This window comes from Ictidomys tridecemlineatus, chromosome 3 (genome assembly GCF_052094955.1).
Source record: "Ictidomys tridecemlineatus isolate mIctTri1 chromosome 3, mIctTri1.hap1, whole genome shotgun sequence".
In the NCBI taxonomy this organism is placed as follows: Eukaryota; Metazoa; Chordata; class Mammalia; order Rodentia; family Sciuridae; genus Ictidomys; species Ictidomys tridecemlineatus.
Window position 1 is genome coordinate 133,159,885 of NC_135479.1, and position 20,378 is coordinate 133,180,262.

The 20,378-nt window shown below is 44.1% G+C and overlaps 1 protein-coding gene across 12 annotated transcripts in view; it reads left to right on the top strand.

Moving 5' to 3' along the window:
• Lpp (LIM domain containing preferred translocation partner in lipoma) overlaps positions 1-20,378 on the top strand; it is a 644,616-nt gene that overhangs the window by 40,543 nt on the left and 583,695 nt on the right. The window contains exon 1 of one of the 12 annotated variants that reach the window (XM_078043847.1): positions 4,141-4,232. The exons of 6 other annotated variants lie outside the window; for them this stretch is intronic. In XM_078043847.1, the coding sequence (XP_077899973.1) occupies positions 4,164-4,232 (69 nt within the window). In that variant the 5' untranslated portion in view covers positions 4,141-4,163. Of the gene's footprint in view, positions 1-4,140; positions 4,233-10,950; positions 11,235-20,378 lie in introns of those variants that run through there. 5 more of the 12 variants (XM_078043840.1, XM_078043839.1, XM_078043838.1 and 2 more) reach the window with 5 other exon arrangements.

A 20,378-nucleotide genomic window follows, 5' to 3' on the forward strand; every position in this document is an offset into this window, starting at 1 on the left:
CTAACCCCTGTTACCTCCACTTCTTCCATGTTAGGCTGTTTGTTGAACTTGGCTGCCTTTCCTAGAGGGCAGGAATTATTCTTTTTATTTCTATGTCCTCAAGCGCAAAATAGGCATTTGGGAGTTATTTGTTGAACAAATAAATGTGAAACAATAGAGAGTAAAGAGAAAGCATTGTGGGAGCTGTGATGGAAATTCCAGCCTGGTGGGGTGGGAACAGGGAGGGTCCTGGAGAGGTGGCCCTTGAGCCTGGCCTTTAGACTGGTGGTATTGAGGTGGGAGGGAACAGAGGAGTCTTTAGTGGCCATCCTCAGTGTGCTGGGTTCTACGGGACATGAGGATATCAAGTAGGCCTGCCCCTCTGCTCAATGCCATCATCACCAGAGTAAAATGAGGGTGATGTCACATGTCCCTTTGGGCTAGTGTCTGTCGTTTGTCCCTAAGCTGGGTTATATAACTCAGGAAAGCCTCGTTCCCCCAGCATACAGCTGGCACAGCAGGCAGGCACCCCAGTCCCTGCCTGAGCCACCTTGGAGGAGAGGAATGCAGAATGGTTGTGTTTGCTTCTTTCCCTCTCCTTCGGAGCTGGAGCAGCCTTTGTGGATAACAGAGAAGTGACCTCAGTAGCCCGAGAAGGAAGAAGCACAATGAGTCATCTCAGGTCCTAATGAGGTGCATGGGGGACCCTTCCTGAGAATGAGGGTCAAGTGAGGTCGTGCTTTGCCCAGGATGAGTTTTGCCTTGGGGCTTCAGGCAGCACTGGAGCAGAGCTGAGCTAATTTTACCCACAGGAGCTGACTGTGCTGAAAGGCAGGGCTTATGACATTGGCCTTATCATCCTGTGATGCCCAGAAATCTCCCAAGGTACAACCCCGTTATGTCTGGGCTGCTTTTTTTCCCCCTTCCAGTTAAATACATTTTTCCATTAGATGTGCATATGCGGAAGAAGAATGCTGAAGTGCAGAGAGTTCCAGATTTGGGGAGAAGGCCGTGGAGTTGCATTTTGGTTCTGCCTCTTCCCCTTCCTTAAGAGACATCTGACTATGGGCCAGTTTTCTAATCTCTCTACGTTTCCTCATTTGCAAAATAGGACCTAAACCTATATCCTTAAGATTGCTCCCAGGTTGACACACTTGGTGATGCTTAGCTATTATTGCATGTATTCACTGTCTTAGCTGCCTATTCCTAGTGTTTCCTAGGAGGAAGGTGTTATTGCTGTCCCTATCCTACATGTAAGGAAACATGCACAAGGAGATTAGGTAACTTGCCTCAGGCCACCAGTGAGCACTGATGGAGTTGGGGAAATGGACCCAGGCCAGAGATTCCAGGGACCACATTCTTAAGCACAGTACCTTGTACCCTGAGATGATAAAGCTTTTGGCCTCTGCTTAGTATTTTCTAACCACCTCCTGTGTATGAGGCCTTGGGCTCCATGTTGAGTAAGAATGAGAGAAATTGTGTTCTTTTCAGAATTGAGCTTGCAATTGGAAGCCCCCAGGTCAGCCCCGGGGTTCAATGGTGGATGTAGTTTAGTATCTGATGTTGCAGGCACCAGATGGAGTGACCCTTAGCCTTCTCTCATCTTCACAAGCCCTTCAACAATCAGTCATTATCATACCTATCTTACAGATGAGCAAACAGAGACCTACGGAGATAACATTCCTCCTCACATTTTCTGAGTAGGCACAGAGCAGATCAAGGCTGTTTGGTCTGTTTATATTTATCTCTTTGTTTTCTCCATTAACTGTGCTGCCTCCAAAGTTGTTATTGTCACAGAATCCGCAAAGCCTTTCTGCCTGCCCCTGGCAGCCTGGAGAAACTAGTGTCCATGAAGAACATGGTCATCAGTCAAGGAAGGTAGGTCTGTGTGATAACAGAAAGGTAGAAACAAAGGGATAGACTTGTTCCAGTTTCTCCTTGCTGTGTAACAAATTACCCCCAACCTCCCTAGCATATAACAACCATTTATTACGGTCACGCATTTTCTGGGTTAGAAGTTTGAACAGAGCTAAGCAGGATGGCTTCTCTCTATAAGGCTAGAAGACTTGAAAATGGGTGCTAGAGGCATCTGAATGCTCATTCGCACATCAGCTGAGATGTTATCCATGTTAGAACATCTCTGTGTGGTCTCTCCAAGTGGCTCAGAGTTCAACGTAACTTTCTCATTGCATGGTGGCTGGTTTCCAAGAGCAAACCTTAAAAGGGTGGGAGAGGGAGAGAGAGAGAAAGAGGCAGAGAGAACGGGAAAGAAAGTGCAAGAGTGAGTGCTAGATGTCAGGTAGAAGCTGGATCTCTGCGTTGTACTTCATTGTTTCCAGGGAAGGGGAAATAGAGTCCACATCTCACTGCAGTGGCAGAGTTCCATAAGAGCATGTCAGGCTGGACATACTGCTGGGGTATGTTTAAAATCCACAGTGTGACAAGGCCCCTTTTGGCTAAGGAGAACAGAGAGGGGAACAGACTTTTCTGGAGTCCTATGTTGTGGGCTATGCAGAGTGAGATGGGTCAAACATGAAGCAAGCAATGCCTTCGAGGTGCAAATCTGGAAAACAAATACGCCAAGCTAGGAATTCTCAGGAAAATGTCAGTCCTTAGGCTATACGGTGCTTCATTATATGTGGATTAGAGTTTCCGCTGACTATAAACTAGTTTGTGCAATTAGGATTAGCTTAGTAACCTATTAATTATTTCACTTTGAGAGTTCTAGGTTCGTTTGTCTCATTATAGTCAAGTGATTTTTTTTTTTTTCCCCACAGAAGCAGGAGAGAAGGTCTTAAATAGGTATAGACAGACATGGGTTTGGGGCAGATGAAAAATAGAGGAATGGATGGATGATTATTAATGGGTTCATTTTTTTTTCTCCTCCTGTATCAGGAATAAGTCTAGGAAAGGCAGTCCATGTAATTTAAGTGGAAAGGGAATGATTCAGGGAAAGAGGTGCTAACAAAATAGGCTGGAGCAGTGGGAGTCAGGATTTAGTCCGTAGCCTTGATCCAGGCAGAAGGAAGATAGGATTAGGAAGCCCCTGCTGAAACCTCTGCTGCTTGCCTCCTCAACCCGAGTTGGGGACTGGGCACTGGACTGCCACATGGAGTGGCTTTTTGACTCTTACCACTCCATGCTGTAGATTGCTAGTAGAAATAGTAGCAGGACGATTTAGCTTCATCTCCACCTTCTTCTAACCAGGCTGAGAATCGGGGCATTTCATGTAGGTGTCTGTGTTCCAGTGAATCTCCATTAGAGGTAACCATCATTTTAAGGGCATTTGAAGTGTGACAGATAATTTTTTGTTGTCTCAGTCCCTGGAAGCCAGGCCACCACATTGGCATTTAGAGGTTGTGGCCAGGGATACATGAGACATACAGAAAAATAACTGCTTTTCTCCAAAGGGCAATTTCTCTCCTGCTAAGAACTACTAATAGGCCTTGGAATATGTTTGCAATATGGATATTTGTTTTTGGGGGTGGAGAAGTAGCAGGTTAAACAAAGGGGACAGCATGAACTAAGAGTTCAGTCTGAATAAAGCAGACAATGTGTGCTGAGTGGTAGGGGGAGGGGTTTATGATGGGAATAAGTTGGGTGTGGGTTGTGAAGAAACCCGAACTATTAAATAAAGTCCCTGGATTTACTTTGTTGCCATTGGTAAGCCACTTCAGAACTGGAGCAGGGTCCTGGAGATACAAACCTAGCCTTATGTAATAGCCATGTACCATCAATTATGAGTTCTCCTTCTCCCTTCAATTATGTTTTTGAATGAGTGAATGCTCCAGTTAATCTGTGGTTTATAGGAGTTGGACTGCTTGATACCTGGGTTTTATAAGATCTAGGATCCTGTGGTCTTGAAAGTCCTGGCAGTCAGCTTTTGGACTTTTGAAGAATACACAGAGGGCATGGTGGCAGATACTGTCTGCATATCCCATTAAGATTATTGTAGTTAGGTGTCGGCTGTAGAGAAGCAATGTCCTAAGGACAGAGGATTCTTCCATGGACCTTCCTTGTGGAGCTCCTAGGCCAGGAAGCATGCAGGGGAAAACTGTGTTCACATTAGTGCTCTTGCATCTTGAGCTTATTATTAATTGCCAATCAAACCAGCAATTTGCTGACAAGGTTCATGCGCTGTGACCATGACTGCAGTTGTTCTTGGGAGCGGCTTGCTGGTCTGCATGGAGATGGCTGCTGCACAGTGTTCCTGGTGCTGTCCTGTAGGGTCGTGGTGGCCTTTTGACATCAGGGTCAGTTCTTCTTCCTTCTTTTCACATGGGCTTTGGAGGTTGGAAGGGGAAGCTCAGTGATGAACTGGGCAATCATATATAGCATGTGAGACATTTCCTTGTTAGTGTCTCTCTAGGGTGGCATTTCTCAAGTCTTTGAGGTGGGAGAGAAAGGGTATATGAATGTGCAGAGTGACTTGAGAACTTACTTTCTGTGGATGGAGAAACTGGTTCAGAGAAGGAAAGTGATTTGCCTAGGGTCATGTGGTGAGCTTGCCTCTGGCCAGCACGGCACCTTTAGAGCAGGCTTAAATTACATCCTGCTAAGGGGGAGAGCGTGCAGAGGCTCTGGAGCCAAAGGCTGGCATGTGGCTTCCAGCTCAGCCACTTACTATAAAATTTGTAAAATGAGTACCTTGATTATATCTGATAATAAACATTCAAATAGGTGAGGCATAGGAAAAGCATCGTTAACTACAAAGAAATGTACAAATATTCTTATGGTGATCTGGATGTTTATGGCTGATAAATGGTGGGACCATCTTCAGAGAAAGGATAGGTCAGTGAGAACACCGCTGACCACACCCCAATCACAGAGCACCCCCAAGGGGTGCAGAGTTCATTGTATCAGCAAGAGATTTTGTACCTGTGAAATCTGTTCTGTACAATATCTTGGTGAGATGGAAGATGGGATTGTTCTCATCCTGATTTTATAGATAAGGAAATTGAAGGTGAGAGAACAGAAGGGATTTCTGAAGCCACGCAGCTAGCTGCATGGAAGCTGGGAGTGGGGATGCTGATGACCTTGAGCAGTGATTTTTTTTTTTTTTCTCAAACTCCTTTTTCACCTTCCTCTGTTCCTCCATTTGTTGTTATTCCAGAGATTCCAGACACAAACTGTAAGACTTTGGGATGCAAAATGTGTTGCTCTCAGTAATTCTTTGTGGCTGGTCGTGCTGTTTGTTCAGGTTGAACATGTCCAGAAGAGCAAGGGAACAAAGAAATGGGCCCCTATTGCTAGCTGAGCATCTTTGCCCTACCTGCCTTTCCATATGCAAGCTAAAATATATTTATAGATGGGTGATCATAATGTAGCATTTATTGTAGCAACCTGCTAACCAGTTTACTAAACTGGTTAATTCCCATAGAAGACTTTTGGGGTAGATAACCAATAATATTTTCTTTTACAAGTGAGAAAATGGGTTTAGAGAGATTAAATAAATTGCTTGAGAGAACCTAGGTCATAAATAGACTGTAATCTAGATTTTCTAATTGGAGACCTCCCTCTTCTCTGCTACAACCCATCCACATTGCCTGTCTCACAGGTAACAGTGTAGAGCGGCTGTTAAGCAGGTACATTGCAGACCTTGGAGTTACTGGAATTGGGGCCCAAGGTACTTTGAAGAGCATAGAAGGCTGATGGTTTTCAAGTCATGCTACCCTAAGCCTGAGACTCCAGGAGTAACCTTGGGGTTGGGGTGCCAAAAGAGGTGAGAAATGGAGGGAAGAGGGGAACGCTAAACAGCTGAGAAGGAAAAATTTTGCTGGTAGGAAAAAAAAAATTCAAAACCATTGTGGTAGCCCAAACCTCTTTTTATTAAGGTAGAGTCGCTTGGCACAAGCCACAGGCTGTGCCTGGTCCTCGGGCTGAGATCCCCCAGCCTAGAATTCCTCCTTTAACTCTGTGGCATTTTGTTAGAAGCTTCTCCTTTATCTCAAGTTTCCATCTTTTTTCTTTTCTAAGGAAAAGTTTGTTCTATCAGAGTTCCATCTGAGACCATTGGTGGACCAGTGGGAGGTTCAGGTTCTGAGTAGCTGCACAACCTGCAGGCTACCCCGTGTGCAAGGTCATTGACCTGCATCTGTCAACCTGGCTATGTCTTCCGTTTGGACCCTGGGAACCTTGCTGAGATTGGTTCAATTTCTGTGCAAAGATGTATTGAGATTATAGCTGGCATTGCGTTATTTTACTGCCCTAATTTCCAAAGACATTGTCTATGTAAATATGTGCAACTATTACGTGTCCACTGTGTGCATGTTGCTGAGAACCAAGTCAGAGTTCCTGATGACGAGGACCTGGAGGGAAGACATCAGCAAATAAGTTTTGTCAATTATTTTTGGAGACAGTTATGTTTGTTATATATGTTTATTATGCATGTTAGTTATGGGAAGAGGATTTCATCTCATACAAATAAAATGGGCAGAATCTGATCAAGGGGAAGAAGATGGATGATAGTCTAGAATTGTAAAGGGTTGAGTTTGTACTGTGGGTTAATTAGTTCTGGGCTCTCGCACTTACTGGTTTTGGAACTTATATACTTTTCCTTTTCTTTAAGCTTCATCCTTATCTGTGATATGGTTATCAGACTGCATAGCTCAGAGGGGATTAAATGAGATAGTATATGTTGAGTAAACATTCATTAAATTGTAGTTATTACTGCTATTAGTTGGCAGTAATTCATTATTTTTTTAACTTCATCAGTGGTGTGATCAGAGTTTTGTTTCTCAATACTCTGCTTTAAGAGATAGAGTACAGTCACCTCAGCCCACAATATTAAACTTCAGTTCATGTTTCTAGCATCCTCTGTTTCGGCACCCATCTGCACCTCTCTCACCTAGTGGCCCACCATCCTCAAAACTTGGCTCGAGCCTTTTTTTTTTTTCCCCATGGACATAGCTTCTCACTGCCTGGATTCCCTCTGATCCTTTCCCTCTCTCCCTGCCCTGCCCTCTTTTAATACCTATCCCCATAGTAACTGGCCACTGGGAGGGAAGTCACAGAACTCAAGGGGTTCTCCACATCTTGTCCTCCATCTCAGCCAGTCTCCATCTTGCAGGAGGTCTGTGAGCTCTTTGAAGTTATGTGCATCTCACAGACCTTTTTGCTGTAGTATCCCTGGGGTTCCAAGTGCATACACATAGTAGGCACATGTCTCTGCAATAAATTAATGTAGTGCCTTTCTTGTGTGTTCAGCACATGGAAGCAAATGATAAAATGCAAACCAGAAAACAGTCATTGAGCTGTGTGCTCCTCAGCCTTGGGAATGAATTTCTGGGGAAGATCCAGCCTTCCATAAATGACAGCAGTAACTTGGCTCTTTGCAGGGATTGAAGAGATTCTTGACAACTAGCTCTTTAGGAGAGGCCTGAAGGAATCCAGAACAGCCTTTTTGTACTCCCAGGTCTCCTAGGGAACCCCTGGCCCAGGTGATCTCCCGCAAGACCTCTGGTACGTAAATGAGTCTCATCTGCGGCCCAGCCTGCTGCCTGGGATGCCAAAATTCCAGATTGAACCTCCATGAACTGGGCTGGGAAGCCTAATGGATTGGAGATTACTATCATTTTGGTATCTGCAGCTTGAAATATCTTGTGCCCTTGATTAATTCATGCTTCGGCGCTTCCTCATGTTCTCTGATAAATAGCTATTTACTGTACATTTATTTCCCCATGGGCTTATTTCAGCGAGACTGGAGCCTGTGTTTCTAACAGCTTCTCCAAGGAAAACATGGAAGGCCCCGTTTCCGGAATTGAGAATCTCAGGGGGTCTTCCAAATGTCCATCTCTATTACCTCTTTTTTGGCCCAGCGTTTGCTTTTAGCTGAAAGGGGAGATTTTTGTCTTGAGCTGTCCTGTAGCCATAGGTGACTTGGAGTTTGAAAATCTGACAGCTGCTGCTGAGCTTTGAAGTGCAAGAGTGAGCATCATGTAGACATAACCCTGCCGAACTGCAGATCATTCTCCTGTAATTCCCAGAGCCTTCATGTTTCTTTGTCTTGTGAATGACCTCACTGTTTTTTTGTGTTTGTAATGGAATGCCCAGTCATTTACAAGTAATCACACTATAATCCCTTACACTTTTATAATGCCTTACCCTTTTCCACAGGGCTTTCTCTCTCATTATCTCATTTGATCCTTATAACCACTCTGAGGGGGAGGAAGAGTCGCTCTTTTAATCTCTAATTTTCAGGTGTACAAACTGAGGTTGAGAAAAGTTAAACAGTTAGCCCAGAGGTCAAATGGTGTGGAGCAGATTTGGAACTTGAATCTCAATTAGTCCAGCTGGTAAACCCAAGCTCTTTATTTTGTGTGTGTGTGTTCTTTTCTCCTCTTCCTGTTGGTGTGACCTTGAGAGTATACTTAACTTCTCTGATCCTCAATGTTCCTGATACTATCCCTAAAGGGAGTTGTCAGTGAGAATTAAATGAGACTGTGTGGGAAAGCATTTAATACAAGGGAAAGCATACTATTAGTGTCAGGCATTGTTTTTACTACATGAACGTTGAATTCAAATACTGTGTTAGAATAGTGGATGAAAGGAACGTTTCCCCCTTTTTGTTTAAAAAAAAAAAAAATACTGAGGTCCAGAATTGTGCTAGAGTCATCAGAGATCACAGGCTTCCAACCCTGTGATTAGCAAATTGACTGACCCTGCTGCTTTACTTTCGGATTCTGAGAATCATGTTGGCAAGACCTCTTTTCCTACAGGTCTCTCATTTCTCTCTCACTGTTTTGTCTTTGGAACACCTTTGTATCCCGTGGACAGTTTTAGGTCTGGCAGATCTGGAGTGCAGTAGTGGGGAGGTGGGAATGGGATCTGCATCCCTGAGCTGCATCCACTAAAGGCGGGATCATGGCACTGTAGATGCCATGGTAGAGGTAGATGAACGACTGTTCTCGAAGGTCAATCTTATTTAGCTTCCTCACTAGTACATGTGACTGGATTTTACAGAATATATCTCACGAGTGCACGTGGCTAGCAGGACGAATGCTGAATGGGTTGCTTAGCAGTAACACATTGGAAAACCCCAAAAAGACTGTATTTCAAGTTGGCAGCAAATGCAAGAGGAGTCAGCAGTGTGGTGTGGTCGGGAGAACAGCAGGAGTGATTGAGGGCTAAAATCTGGGAGAGCTTTGTTTCTGTATATGTATTCACCTACGAAAATTCCAAACCAATGAGACAAGCATTGGTTGACATATGGTCCTAAGAGGCAGAACGAGGAGCAGGAGGTTGAAGGCCAGGGAACCAGATTTTGACTCCATATAAGGAAAAACGTTCTGGTGGAAAGATGGAATTAGCAGCTGTAGGAGATAATGATCTCTGCCTCACAGAGACCTCAGGGATACCATGGGGGATTCATAAGTAGGCATTGGGCCAGAAGCATTGGGCCAGGAGGAAGAGAGGCACACATATCTGAAGGAAAGTGAACTCCAAATGTTTGCAAAATGGAGGGTAAATGTAGAGTCTTTCATTCTGGTTTTTATATCCATCCCTGTGACTCACCCCTTGGATCTTGGGTTTTAGAGCGTCCAGGTGCTATGCTACTATTTTCGGTAGAATATGCTCCTTATATTGAGAGAAACTCAGGATTCCTGGGAGAACGAAGACCATTCCTTTACTGTCTTCCACCTACCTCCTAGGCCCCCTGGGAGGGTTGCAGTGTCTAGTATTTTTTTCTGTACTAGTATTTGTGTACTTTTGGCGTGTGGTGGAAGGTTCTTTGACCCGGTTTCCTTACCCATCTTAATGGTCACTTGTATTTGTTAATTTGTTAAACATGCAATAAGTGAGATATATTTGTGTGTGACCTACTTGTTAAAATATAAAACAAGTATTATCAAATTAGCGTGTGATGACAATTTAGATAGAACAACTAGAAACTGCTTTCAGAGCACATAGTTAGATAATTTGGGGATATCTACCCAATCTGTGGATGAATACCTGTAAGCCACAAGGGAAGAACTGACTGGGACAATGTCAGGATGAGTGACTTTCTGGGGTTTAGGGCTTGGGTCCCCTCACTCCCTGCCCAGTGCTGTTTGTTGATTGAAGACTCCCTGGGGTGAGAACCCCTGTAGGTCTAAGAGCCAGGAAAAGGGAAAGGATGCTGAAAAATGGTCCATCTGAGCCCGAGAAAACCTTTACAACCAAGAGTAGAGCAGGATCACCCCAAGACATAGAGCCACGGGGAAGCCAAGAAATGGTAGTTGGGTTCCCCTCTCTGGGTAGTCTGGGTAGACCCCTGCTTCCTCACACGTCTGTTTCTCCTCACCCCCCCCCACCAAAAAAAATCTCTTTCTCCTCCCTCCCCTCTCCCTCCTTCCCTCTTTCTCATTCTTTCTCTTCACTGGAGTCATTTTTAGATGAGATTCATTCCTGACTGGCTTCACTGGTTCAACTTACTCCTAGAACACTTCATGGGACCTCAAGGTCAGGATTAATTTTACGAATTAAACTGGGCGACTCACAGTCCTCTGTCCAACAACAACAAAGTTCTGTTGATAGTCTGGTTTTATTCTGCAACCTCAAGCCTGCTGTCTGCTCCGTGAAGAACTCCTACTCTTCTAAATTCCCAAGAGAGTCAGGGATAGGTCCTGTGACAACTCCTTTCAGTGCCCTATGTACCATGGACTAGGTTCCTGGCAACCAGCTCGGGGGGCATCACTGAAAATGCTGCCTCCTTCCCTGGATGAGTAAATTTATTTCATATTGTTGCGTTTTGGATGGTCCCATTCCTAAGGTGAATTTAAAGCCCTCAAACCAGTCACTTCCTTGAAGGCTTTTCTCCTGTGGCAGGACGGTGTATGGAACTGAGACTCCCCTTCTGTGGGGGGTTAATGATTTACTCTAAGTAAGGAATTCTGTCTTCAGTGGGGCATGTTCTTCAAATGCCAGAGGAGAGGAGGGTGATTTTTCTGACATCCTCTAGCCTGCTTCTCCATATTTGGAAATGTTTACCCACCACACTGATCTATTGGAAGAGAAGGTGGTGACTCAGGGTTTAGGAGAAGCAGGATTTGAATTCTTGTTTCCAGAAACAAAGTCGCCCCCCTCCCCCTGTCCTGCCCTGCCCCCTCCATTCCTCTGCCCCTTGTTCTGGAGGTTGAGGAGAGAATGCCTCAGTTCTGCTCCCCTCAGGCTTCAGGACCACCTCCTGGCTGTGTCCTGTTGTGGGACTGAGGGCCTGGGAGAGAGGGAGTGAGGGACAGCAGAAGGCAGCAGCTTGTGGGGCCTGACCTCCTCGCGTGAGTACATCATCGTTGCCAGAGAGCATGGTGTTTCTGCCTGGGACTCAGGGCTTGCTTGCATGGTGATGGGAGATATTGCTGGGAATGCCGGCTGTTTGAATTTGGGGTGTGGACAGCTGCTTTCCCAGGAGAGTGCTTCTCACAGTGGGACTAAGAAAAGGGATCTGCCTGAGGAAAAATTTGATTTATATTTTTTAAAAAAAAAAACAGACGGATATTTCCTCCCACCTGAGGCCTGGCTTAAGTTGGGTAGAAAGGTAACTTGGAGGTATTGTGTGTCTGATCACCAGGGCTAGAGCATCCAGACAAAAGATGTTTGTAGACACAATCAGAAGGAGGGGTGGTTTTATGTTGAAAAACAGTTATGGTTGGAATTAAGAGAATTCACAATGTGTGTAGCATTTGTGTGGTGTCCAGGGTCTGGAATGAACACCTTGCATGTGAGACATTGTGTAGATTTGATGGGTTGTCAGAGTTGGAAGGAGGCTGAGAGGTTATTGGTCCATCTGTCTTATTTTACAATGTGATAAGGGGCGGAGCAGCCCAGGGAGCCTGGCGAACTTTCCCCAGAGACCCATGGCTAATTAGGTGGGACTGGAACCCAGACCTCCCAATTCATTGTTCTTCCGCCAGACTAAGCTGTTGTCCAGATAAGGCAGAGGAGGATGCCCATTTACAGATGAGGAAATTGAGAGATGCTAGACTTATCCACACTTACTGATCTAGTTGGTGAGAAATTGAGGACTAGAGCCTCCTTCTCTTAGTTCAAACCTCTTTTCATTGGTGATATGGGCTTAGATGTCTGAATTTGTTTCTGCCTCTGTTTTTTATTTTTTTAGTTATTATTTTTAATTTATACATGACAGCAGAATGCATTACAATTCTTATTACACATATAGAGCACAACTTTTCATATCTCTGGTTGTATACAAAGTATATTCACACCAATTCATGTCTTCATTACGTGTACTTTGGATAATAATGTCCATCACATTCCACCATTAAATTTTACTCTTTTTTCTTCTTTGGTTTCTGTTTAACTTTTTCTTCTTTTGTCAGTGTTGTTTAAGGTGACCTTTTCATCTCCCTTGCTGCCTATGTCTTTTCTTTCCCCAAAGGAGATGACAGCTTGTCCAAAAGGCAGAACTGAATAGTGTAGACTTTTATTTCTGTTTCATCTGTGGCAGTGAAAATTATGCATAGGCCTTGAAAGAAATCGAGCAGGGCTTTCCAGGTAAGTCCCTACTGCTAATAAAACTTCAGATTTTGAGAATTCTGGAGTATTATTCCCTTTCAAAGATGACCCCTGATTTGGACTAGATTTTAAACATACTTGTGCAACATACACACACAGACCACATGAGCACTAATTTAGCCTGTTCTGATGTGAACAAAGGAGGACCAAGACTAAGAAGGCACTGCCCTATGATGTCCTCTCCCACTCTGATTTTATTTTATTTTTTTAGAGAGAGAATTTTTAATATTTAGTTTTTAGTTCTCGGTGGACACAACATCTTTGTTGGTATGTGGTGCTGAGGATCGAACCCAGGCCGCACGCATGCCAGACGAGCGCGCTGCTGCTTGAGCCACACCCCCAGCCCCTCCCACTCTGATTTTACATGATGAGCAGCTCTTTGTGGTGAGCTCAGTTTCTGATCAACTTGGTTCTTTTTTCTCCAAGGCTGAACCCAAGCAGTTTGACTTCCAAATTCATGTGCTCAGGAGCAAGCAGATATTAGATATTAGCTGTGTTGGTGGAAGCACTTTGATGCCAGTGGCTTTCTGTGGCACCGGTTGGAGAACAGTGCAAGTGTGCTGAGTCCTGGATTAGTTCTGGCCAATGTTGAAAGGAGGGGAAGCTGCTCTCTAGGCTGCTTTGCATCTGGAAAGAACTTGCATGGGATTCCTAAGGCCCTGTGCACAACCTGTCTCCTCCTCTGCCCATCTGAGGCTGGCATAGATATAAGGTCTGCTTATGAGGTGGAACAAAACTGCCTTGAACAATGGAGGTTTGGGGGCACTTTGTGCTGTGGTGCTGAGGACAGGGCCACTAGGAGGTCCGCGCTGGTAATACCAATGTGTGTACTAATGCAGGTTATAGGGACAACTGGCACAATTGCTTGCTTGCCGGGTGCTCATCACTGGGCTATATACTAAATGCTTATTAAATCACCTCCATAGCTGCCTAAGAGTGGGTTCTATTATTATTTTAGTTTAGATTTTGATGAAATACACTTAAGGTAAAATTGAGCATCCTATTTCTAATATACTGTTGTGTGGTGTTAGGCACATTCACTTTGCTTGTATAATCAATTTCCAGAACTTTTCATCCTGTAAAACTGAACCTCTGTACACACAGTCAACAAGCCCCATATCCCCGTGCCCCTGGCAACCAGAACTCTGTATTCTTTCTGTGTGACTTTTCTAAGGACCTCATCTAAGTGGAATCATACAATAGTGTGTGTGTGTGTGTATATGTGTGCATGCCTGGTTTACTTCAGTAACCATAATGTCCTCAAAGTCCATCCTGTTATAGCATGTGTCAGAATTTCTCCTTTTAATAAGGTTGAATAATTAAATATTCACTGTACGTATATGCCATACTTTGTCCATTTATGTATTATTATTATTTTTAACCTGCATCTTATAGGAGGTAAGACGTATACATTTTATAGGAAGATAACTATGGCTTTGAGTAGCTAAGTTGCCCACAGTCACAGTCACTAGTGACTTTGCATTTGAGCCCAAGCAGTTTGACTTCCAAATGCTTGTGCTCAGGAGTAAGCAGCTATTAGACCCTTGCTAGTGAGCGAGTGTCAAAACAGGGTGCTGCTCAACCGGATAGTGACAACTCCTCACACATTGCTGTGACATTTCAATAAACTCAGTGTTCCTAAGAGCTATATACATGTATTTTGCTTGGTTTTGTATTGGCCTCTGGGTCGCTCAGAGCCAGATTTGAATCCTTCCTTTCACAAATGGTATGAGATTTATGTTCGTTCTTCTTGTAGTCCTCTTACTTTACCTTACTTAACTCTCTCTCTTCCCCACTTTTTTACATTAAGAAAAATTATGAACTAGATGCACCATTTGTTAGGTACTTAGTCTGCCTTCTTCCAAAAAAGGATTCAATGTAAATAAATGGCGTGGTATGCAGTTGTGTGTCCTATCCCGTCTGCAGCATGGTAGGCAGAGGCAGGCTAGGACATATTTCGTTTGGGCAGTGCCCTGCTCTTTTCTGAGGCTCACTGATCTCACCCAGAGGATGAGGTTGCTGCTGATGACAGTGAACACTCAGACTGCTCAGAACCCTCCATTAAACACCCCTCAGGTTGACCTCTGATTCTGCTGACACTCCTGCAAGACAGGTGCTGTTCCCCTCATTTCATTTGTGAGAAAACCAAATCCTGGAGAAATGAGAGAACTTTCCAAGATTGTGTTCCTGCTTAATGATCCTGGTCAAGATGTCCTCCCAAGATGTCAGCTACAGCATGGGCTACTTTCCTTGAGGTCATCTGTCATGTTTTTCCTGTCTGTGCCATGCATTCATCTAATTTCATTAAATCTTTATTGTATCCCATTTCTGTGCCTCAAACCATTCTAGGCAGTGTCCCAGAACAGGCTTTAGAGTGAAAAGTTAAATGCACAAACCAATGATCCCTTGGAACTTACACTTTAGAGAGGTGGTGGTGTGGGGAGGGCAGATAAGAAATGAAGAGAGAATTAAGAGGTTATGATCAGCAATCCAGAGGAAAATTCACAAAGGGCATAGGATGGTAAGTGTGGAGTGCTGTAGGTGGTGTTTAAGCTGAGATCTGAGTGACAAGGAGTCTGCCCTGCAAACATAGGGGGAGGACATTCCGATGGTGGACAGTCCATCAGTGCAGATCTGTGAACTGGGAGTCAGTGTGTGGCTGTGGCAGCAGGTCAAAGGCTGCAGGGGGAGAATCGGGAGAGCAGAGCCAGTAGGAGCTACTGGATGTTAATCGGGTAGACACCTGAGTCCAGGGGGACCATCTGTATTATATTTTATAGGGGCAGTTGCATTGTAAGGAAAGGGCAAGAGCAGAAGTAAGAAGGCTAGCAGGGGGCTGGTTCAAAACCTAGTGAGAGGCGGTTTACTCTGAGGAGGGCTCTAGCAACCAGGCAGGAGAGAAGCAGATAGGTTCACGATATGTTTTGGAGTGATTGCCAATTGTGATTTTCTTCAGAGAAATGGTAAGCTGAATTGACCCAGTTGGAAGTGGAAGCACGTGCAGTTGGGGTTGCTCAGATTCGTGGCTGGAATTCTGGGACCCAGGGGTGTGTGTGTGCTCCCTGCTTTGGTTTCTAACCCTGAGCTTCTGGCCTAGGAATAGAGGGCAGTGGCCTCCTACTTGACTTTCCGGCTAAGAGCTGTTGGAATGCCCCCAAATGAGCCCTGCAGAATGTGCTGCTTCCTTTGCTCTCCCTGGGTATTTTTATAAAGCATTCTTTCCCACCAAAAATGTGGAACTTTTTGAGTGATGTTGACTTTATGGGACTTATTTAACATATTCCTCTTTTTTTTTGGTGCACGGCTGGGGATTGAACACAGGGACTAGTGTGTGCTAAGCACATATTCCATCCTGAGCTACATCCCCAGCTCTTATTTGTTTCTTGGCCTGTCCTCTTTTCTACAGCCCCACTCAAAGTCTCTGTAGAAATTTCTCTCTCCACCTCCTGCCTCCTGGGATGGGCCAGGGAGGCTTGGTGGGAGCTCCTCAGGGCTTCAACACACTACCAAGGCTAGAGGACTGTGGTTGGGTAAGGCACCTCCCACCTCCCAGCCTTCATTTGCATTTGAATTTCTACTTGCTGTCCCTTCTGGGTTCTCTTAATTCCTTCTCTTTTGCAGTACTGGAGATTGAACCCAGGGAGGGTTCTATCAGAAACCACTCTCAGCTCTTTTAAAAAATTTGATTTTGAGAGTTTTGCCAAGTTGTCCAAGCTGGCCTCCAATTTGTGATCCTCCTGTCTCAGCCTTATAAATTGCTGGGATTAAAGGCATGTGTCCCCATATCTGGCTTGTGATTCCTTTTAATGGGATGGGCTTTCCTGAAAATATTCCGTTTTTTTAATGTAGAAACTGATCTCGGAGAAGTTTGGGAAATTAGTCACTGTAGTGACTGAGTCTGGGTAGAATCCAGGACTCCTAAGGAGCCCTGCACTTCAGCCACCAGGACAAAGCCACCCTGCATGTGACCTCATGCCCTTGGTTGTCCCTTGGTCATCTTGTACTACAATTGGCTTAAGCCTAGAGATCCTCAGAGATCATAAACAAAATAATCTAAAAATCAATCCCAAGCCTTCTTCCACACAGTCTTCAAATCGTTTACAGTGTTAAGTTACAAGGGTTTCTCCAAAAAAAAAAAAAAATCAATTTAACTTCATCTCTTTTGTTTTTGCTCACTTGAGTTTCTTTTTAAAACTTCCTTCATGTTATCCATTCAGTCAACAAACATTTATTGAGTTCTTACTGTATGCCAGGCATTGTGCTAGGTGCTGGGGATTGATTCAAAGATAATTTGGAGGCGTATGGAAGGGGAGTGGATAATTACAGCACAGTGAGATAAGTGCTATAATAGAGGGATATATAAAGAGCTAGAAATAGCACTATGAATAACATCTCTGAACAAATTGCCTTCTTTTTTCCTTTTGGATTATTCCCTTATGTATATTGCCCAAAGTGGGATTACTGGGTCATTTAAAAGATGAAAACAATTTGGCACAAAAAGATGTAATGACTTGTCTGGGGAATACAGCTCAATTTTCAACAGGGGAAAAAATTGTTGACAACTCCAGATTTAGACCACTTCTCTGGGAGAATTGGACAGTTGTTATAGTACCTCTATCAACACGGCAGCTTTCAGGAGGAGGGGCACCTATTCTAAACATGCCGGCTCATATGTAGAAATCCACGTCCCCGTATTCAGTCTCGCAGCTGAGCCGTTCTCTCAAGAACCTAGTGCTCTGAGTATTATTGTCTCCAAACGAGCAAACAGTGCCCATGTTAAAAGGAAGCACTCTGAGATTCCATAGCTAATAAGTGGAAAATCCAAGAGTGGAGTGCAGTTCCTTTGATTATGGGATTTCCATCCCATTTTCCATGCTGTGTTCACCAACTGGAGGAATTTGGGCCCCGATGGGGGCCTGGAATTTACTTAAGGAACCCCAACAACTTTTTTCATGAAATAGGTGTTGACTTTCTTATTCAAAAAGTCAAAGCCAAGGAACAGTTTCCCTTTGTCCCTTGATGACCCGCCCCCTCGCCCCCCCCCAAAAAAAACCCCCCCAAAACCCAGGGCCTGTTATTCCTGATCCTTACCTGGGTCCTTTGAGGCTATTTTCTTAGCACTTGCACTGGAGCAGAGATCCCAAGTAGAACTGACCATTGCCACAGATCTACTTTGAAATGTATTTTTTTTCCCTAGTATTTAATGACCTTCAGCAAAGACTCCCTGTTCCTAGTATCAAGAACCTCTCATAACTGAACACTAATACCTGTCCACCATGGACTTCATTGATAGCCCTGCTTACTCATCCTTACATCAGATACATTCCCTGCCTCTCTTAGAGAATACCCTACATTTTCTTACCTCCACGCTTTGACTCAATATGTTCTGTTAGTCTGAGATGACCTCTCCCATCTCTACCTGCAGAACTTTGGCTCTTCCTATAGACTTCTGCGTAGATGCCATCTTCTGAAGAAAGTCAGCCCAATCCCCATCTGCTCCCACACCATCCAGTCCCTTGCACTAAATGTGATTTCCCTTTCTGCTAACTCACACCACAGTTGTGAGGCAATAGAGTATAAATGTCTGATGCATATGGACATGGGATCTAGATTTAGATCTTGTGGTGATGTTTTCTAGCTGTCAGTTAACTTATGTGAACCTGAATTTCTTCAGGCATCAAATGTGTATAAAGGATTGCCCCATGTTATAGTGTGTTTTGAGAATTTGCTTTTTTATCTGTTCTTCCTTGACATTTGTCCTCTCCAACTTTGTCTCCTCTCTCATTAAAATGGGGACTTGCTTAAGGGAAGGAGAGTATCACATCTTCCTAGGGCCTTGGACATATGGGAACTGCTATCAGGCACCTTTAAAGAACAGAGATTCCATACAGTCTGTTGGCATTGCGATCGGCTCACTGCTGGGTGTGGGTTCTAGTCATGTGCTAGGCTTACTAGGAGCTCTCTAATTTGGACCTTGAGACACATACAGGACAAGTTGTACAGATGCTGGCTCCTACTTCTTGGGAGATAGAGGAAGACGGGCCCTAGACTTTTTCCTGAGTTAAGCTGGCTAGTGCTGGCAGATCCCTGAAAGCAGAATTGTGTCTTAGTTGAAACAAAATTTGATTTCTTTCTAGAGTCTTCCACTTGTCTGTTCTGTGGGTGAGAGTTCCAGACTTAGAGGACAGGATCAGTGGCAGAGTGGGTTAGGGGCAGCTCTGGGAGCCACCTTCTCTTCTGGGGAGGTGGTCCCTTCAGAAGCGCTCTCCAGACACCCCACCCTTGCTTTGCTTAGAGGCTGGCTAGGAAAGGGGGTTTATTTCTTAAGATGATGACTCTACCATTTAACCTTCTCTTACATCATTTCCCAAAATGTGGCTCCTGAGGAGTCTCACAGTCCAAATGCTTCATCCCAGGACATGAAGTCCTCCATGTCTTGGCTACAGCATCCTTTCCAGCCTCACGCCCCGCCACATCCCTTCAGACCTCTTCCACTGGCCTCCCCAGATTAGTCACTGTCCCTGAGAACACCCTGAACTCCTCCTCCTCAAGGCTCTTGCACATTGTGTCCCCTAAGCCCATTTTCTTCCTCTTCATATATGAAGATCCTCTTGAGTGTTCAGGCTCAGTTTAGAAGTCGCATTGTCTGCCAAGAACTTCTAGACCCTGAATAAGACATGGGGTGGACTTGTACCTTTGTTGTCTTTTCATCCTGTCTCGTGGGCCAGCAATTCCCAGTGCTATTGAGGTCTTGGAGAACTCTAGCCTGTCGAGCTCAGCAGCTCTACCTTCTGTGTCCACACACTGCTTAATCAAGGACGGGAGGTGTTAGCACACATCTGCTGATGAGGGCAGGGAACTTGCCATCATGTCAGCTAGCAGTTACTCCAGAGGGGTTTTGGGGCCCACTCTAGGCTTACTAACCATGATGTATTTGATCATGAGCCCGGCCATTTGAATTCTGCTTTTGAATTGGACTGATATTAGCTCATTCCTAACCTTTCCCAAGTCTATTTCCCACATACTAGAAGTCTGCTTAATGCCAAGTCTCTGAGCTTTTAAATTCACTTAAGAACATAACAGCAAGGTGGAATTCAGGGTGGATTTACATGCTTCTAAGGTGAAACCTTTTACTTATTTGGAAAATGTGGCCAATATTTTTATCCCAAAGATCTTGAAATATGAAAATGTTTTTTTTTTTGCATGTGTTTTTGTCTTCAGAATAACTGTCCATATCATAACTGTAACTGCAATTAATAAAACCTGTGTCATGGAGCTTGATTTTTTTTTTTTTTTTGAAGACCTGTGTTCAGATTCCAGCTTTATTACCAACTAGCCCCCAAACCTTGAGCAGGTGCTTATCTCCCTGATCTTCACTTTGATCAGTGTGCAATTTGGGGGAAGTTTTCTCAAAGGGTTGATTGAAAATTTAAATGAAATATTGATCGAGAAAATGAAATTTTTAGAGTGTGTGTCTCAAAAACTGGATTGGAAGCCATTTCTAAATAATGTTTTCAATAAGTTTGCATTTGAAGGAAAATACCAAGATAGAAGTTTGTCTTTGTGTATTATGTTTTAAATGACAACATAAATGAATTTACTTTCAGGGGCCACGTGGTATCTAATAGAACATAAATGACTTGTAATACTCAGTTTGAAAACAAATAAATCATAAGCATAAGCTTTGAGAAATTGTAGAAATCTTTGAAGGAGGCAAGCATGAATCAGTGTCTTGTGTGCAGCCTCTACAATTTCATACATGTGGAGTATGAAATTGTAGGAAATGGGCACTGCCCTCAGACTAGCAGGTGTTATGAGCCCTGTGCTGCAAGTGCAGAGGCTTGGGCTCTGAAAGGTTAAAAATCATTTATGCAAGTCCAGCATTA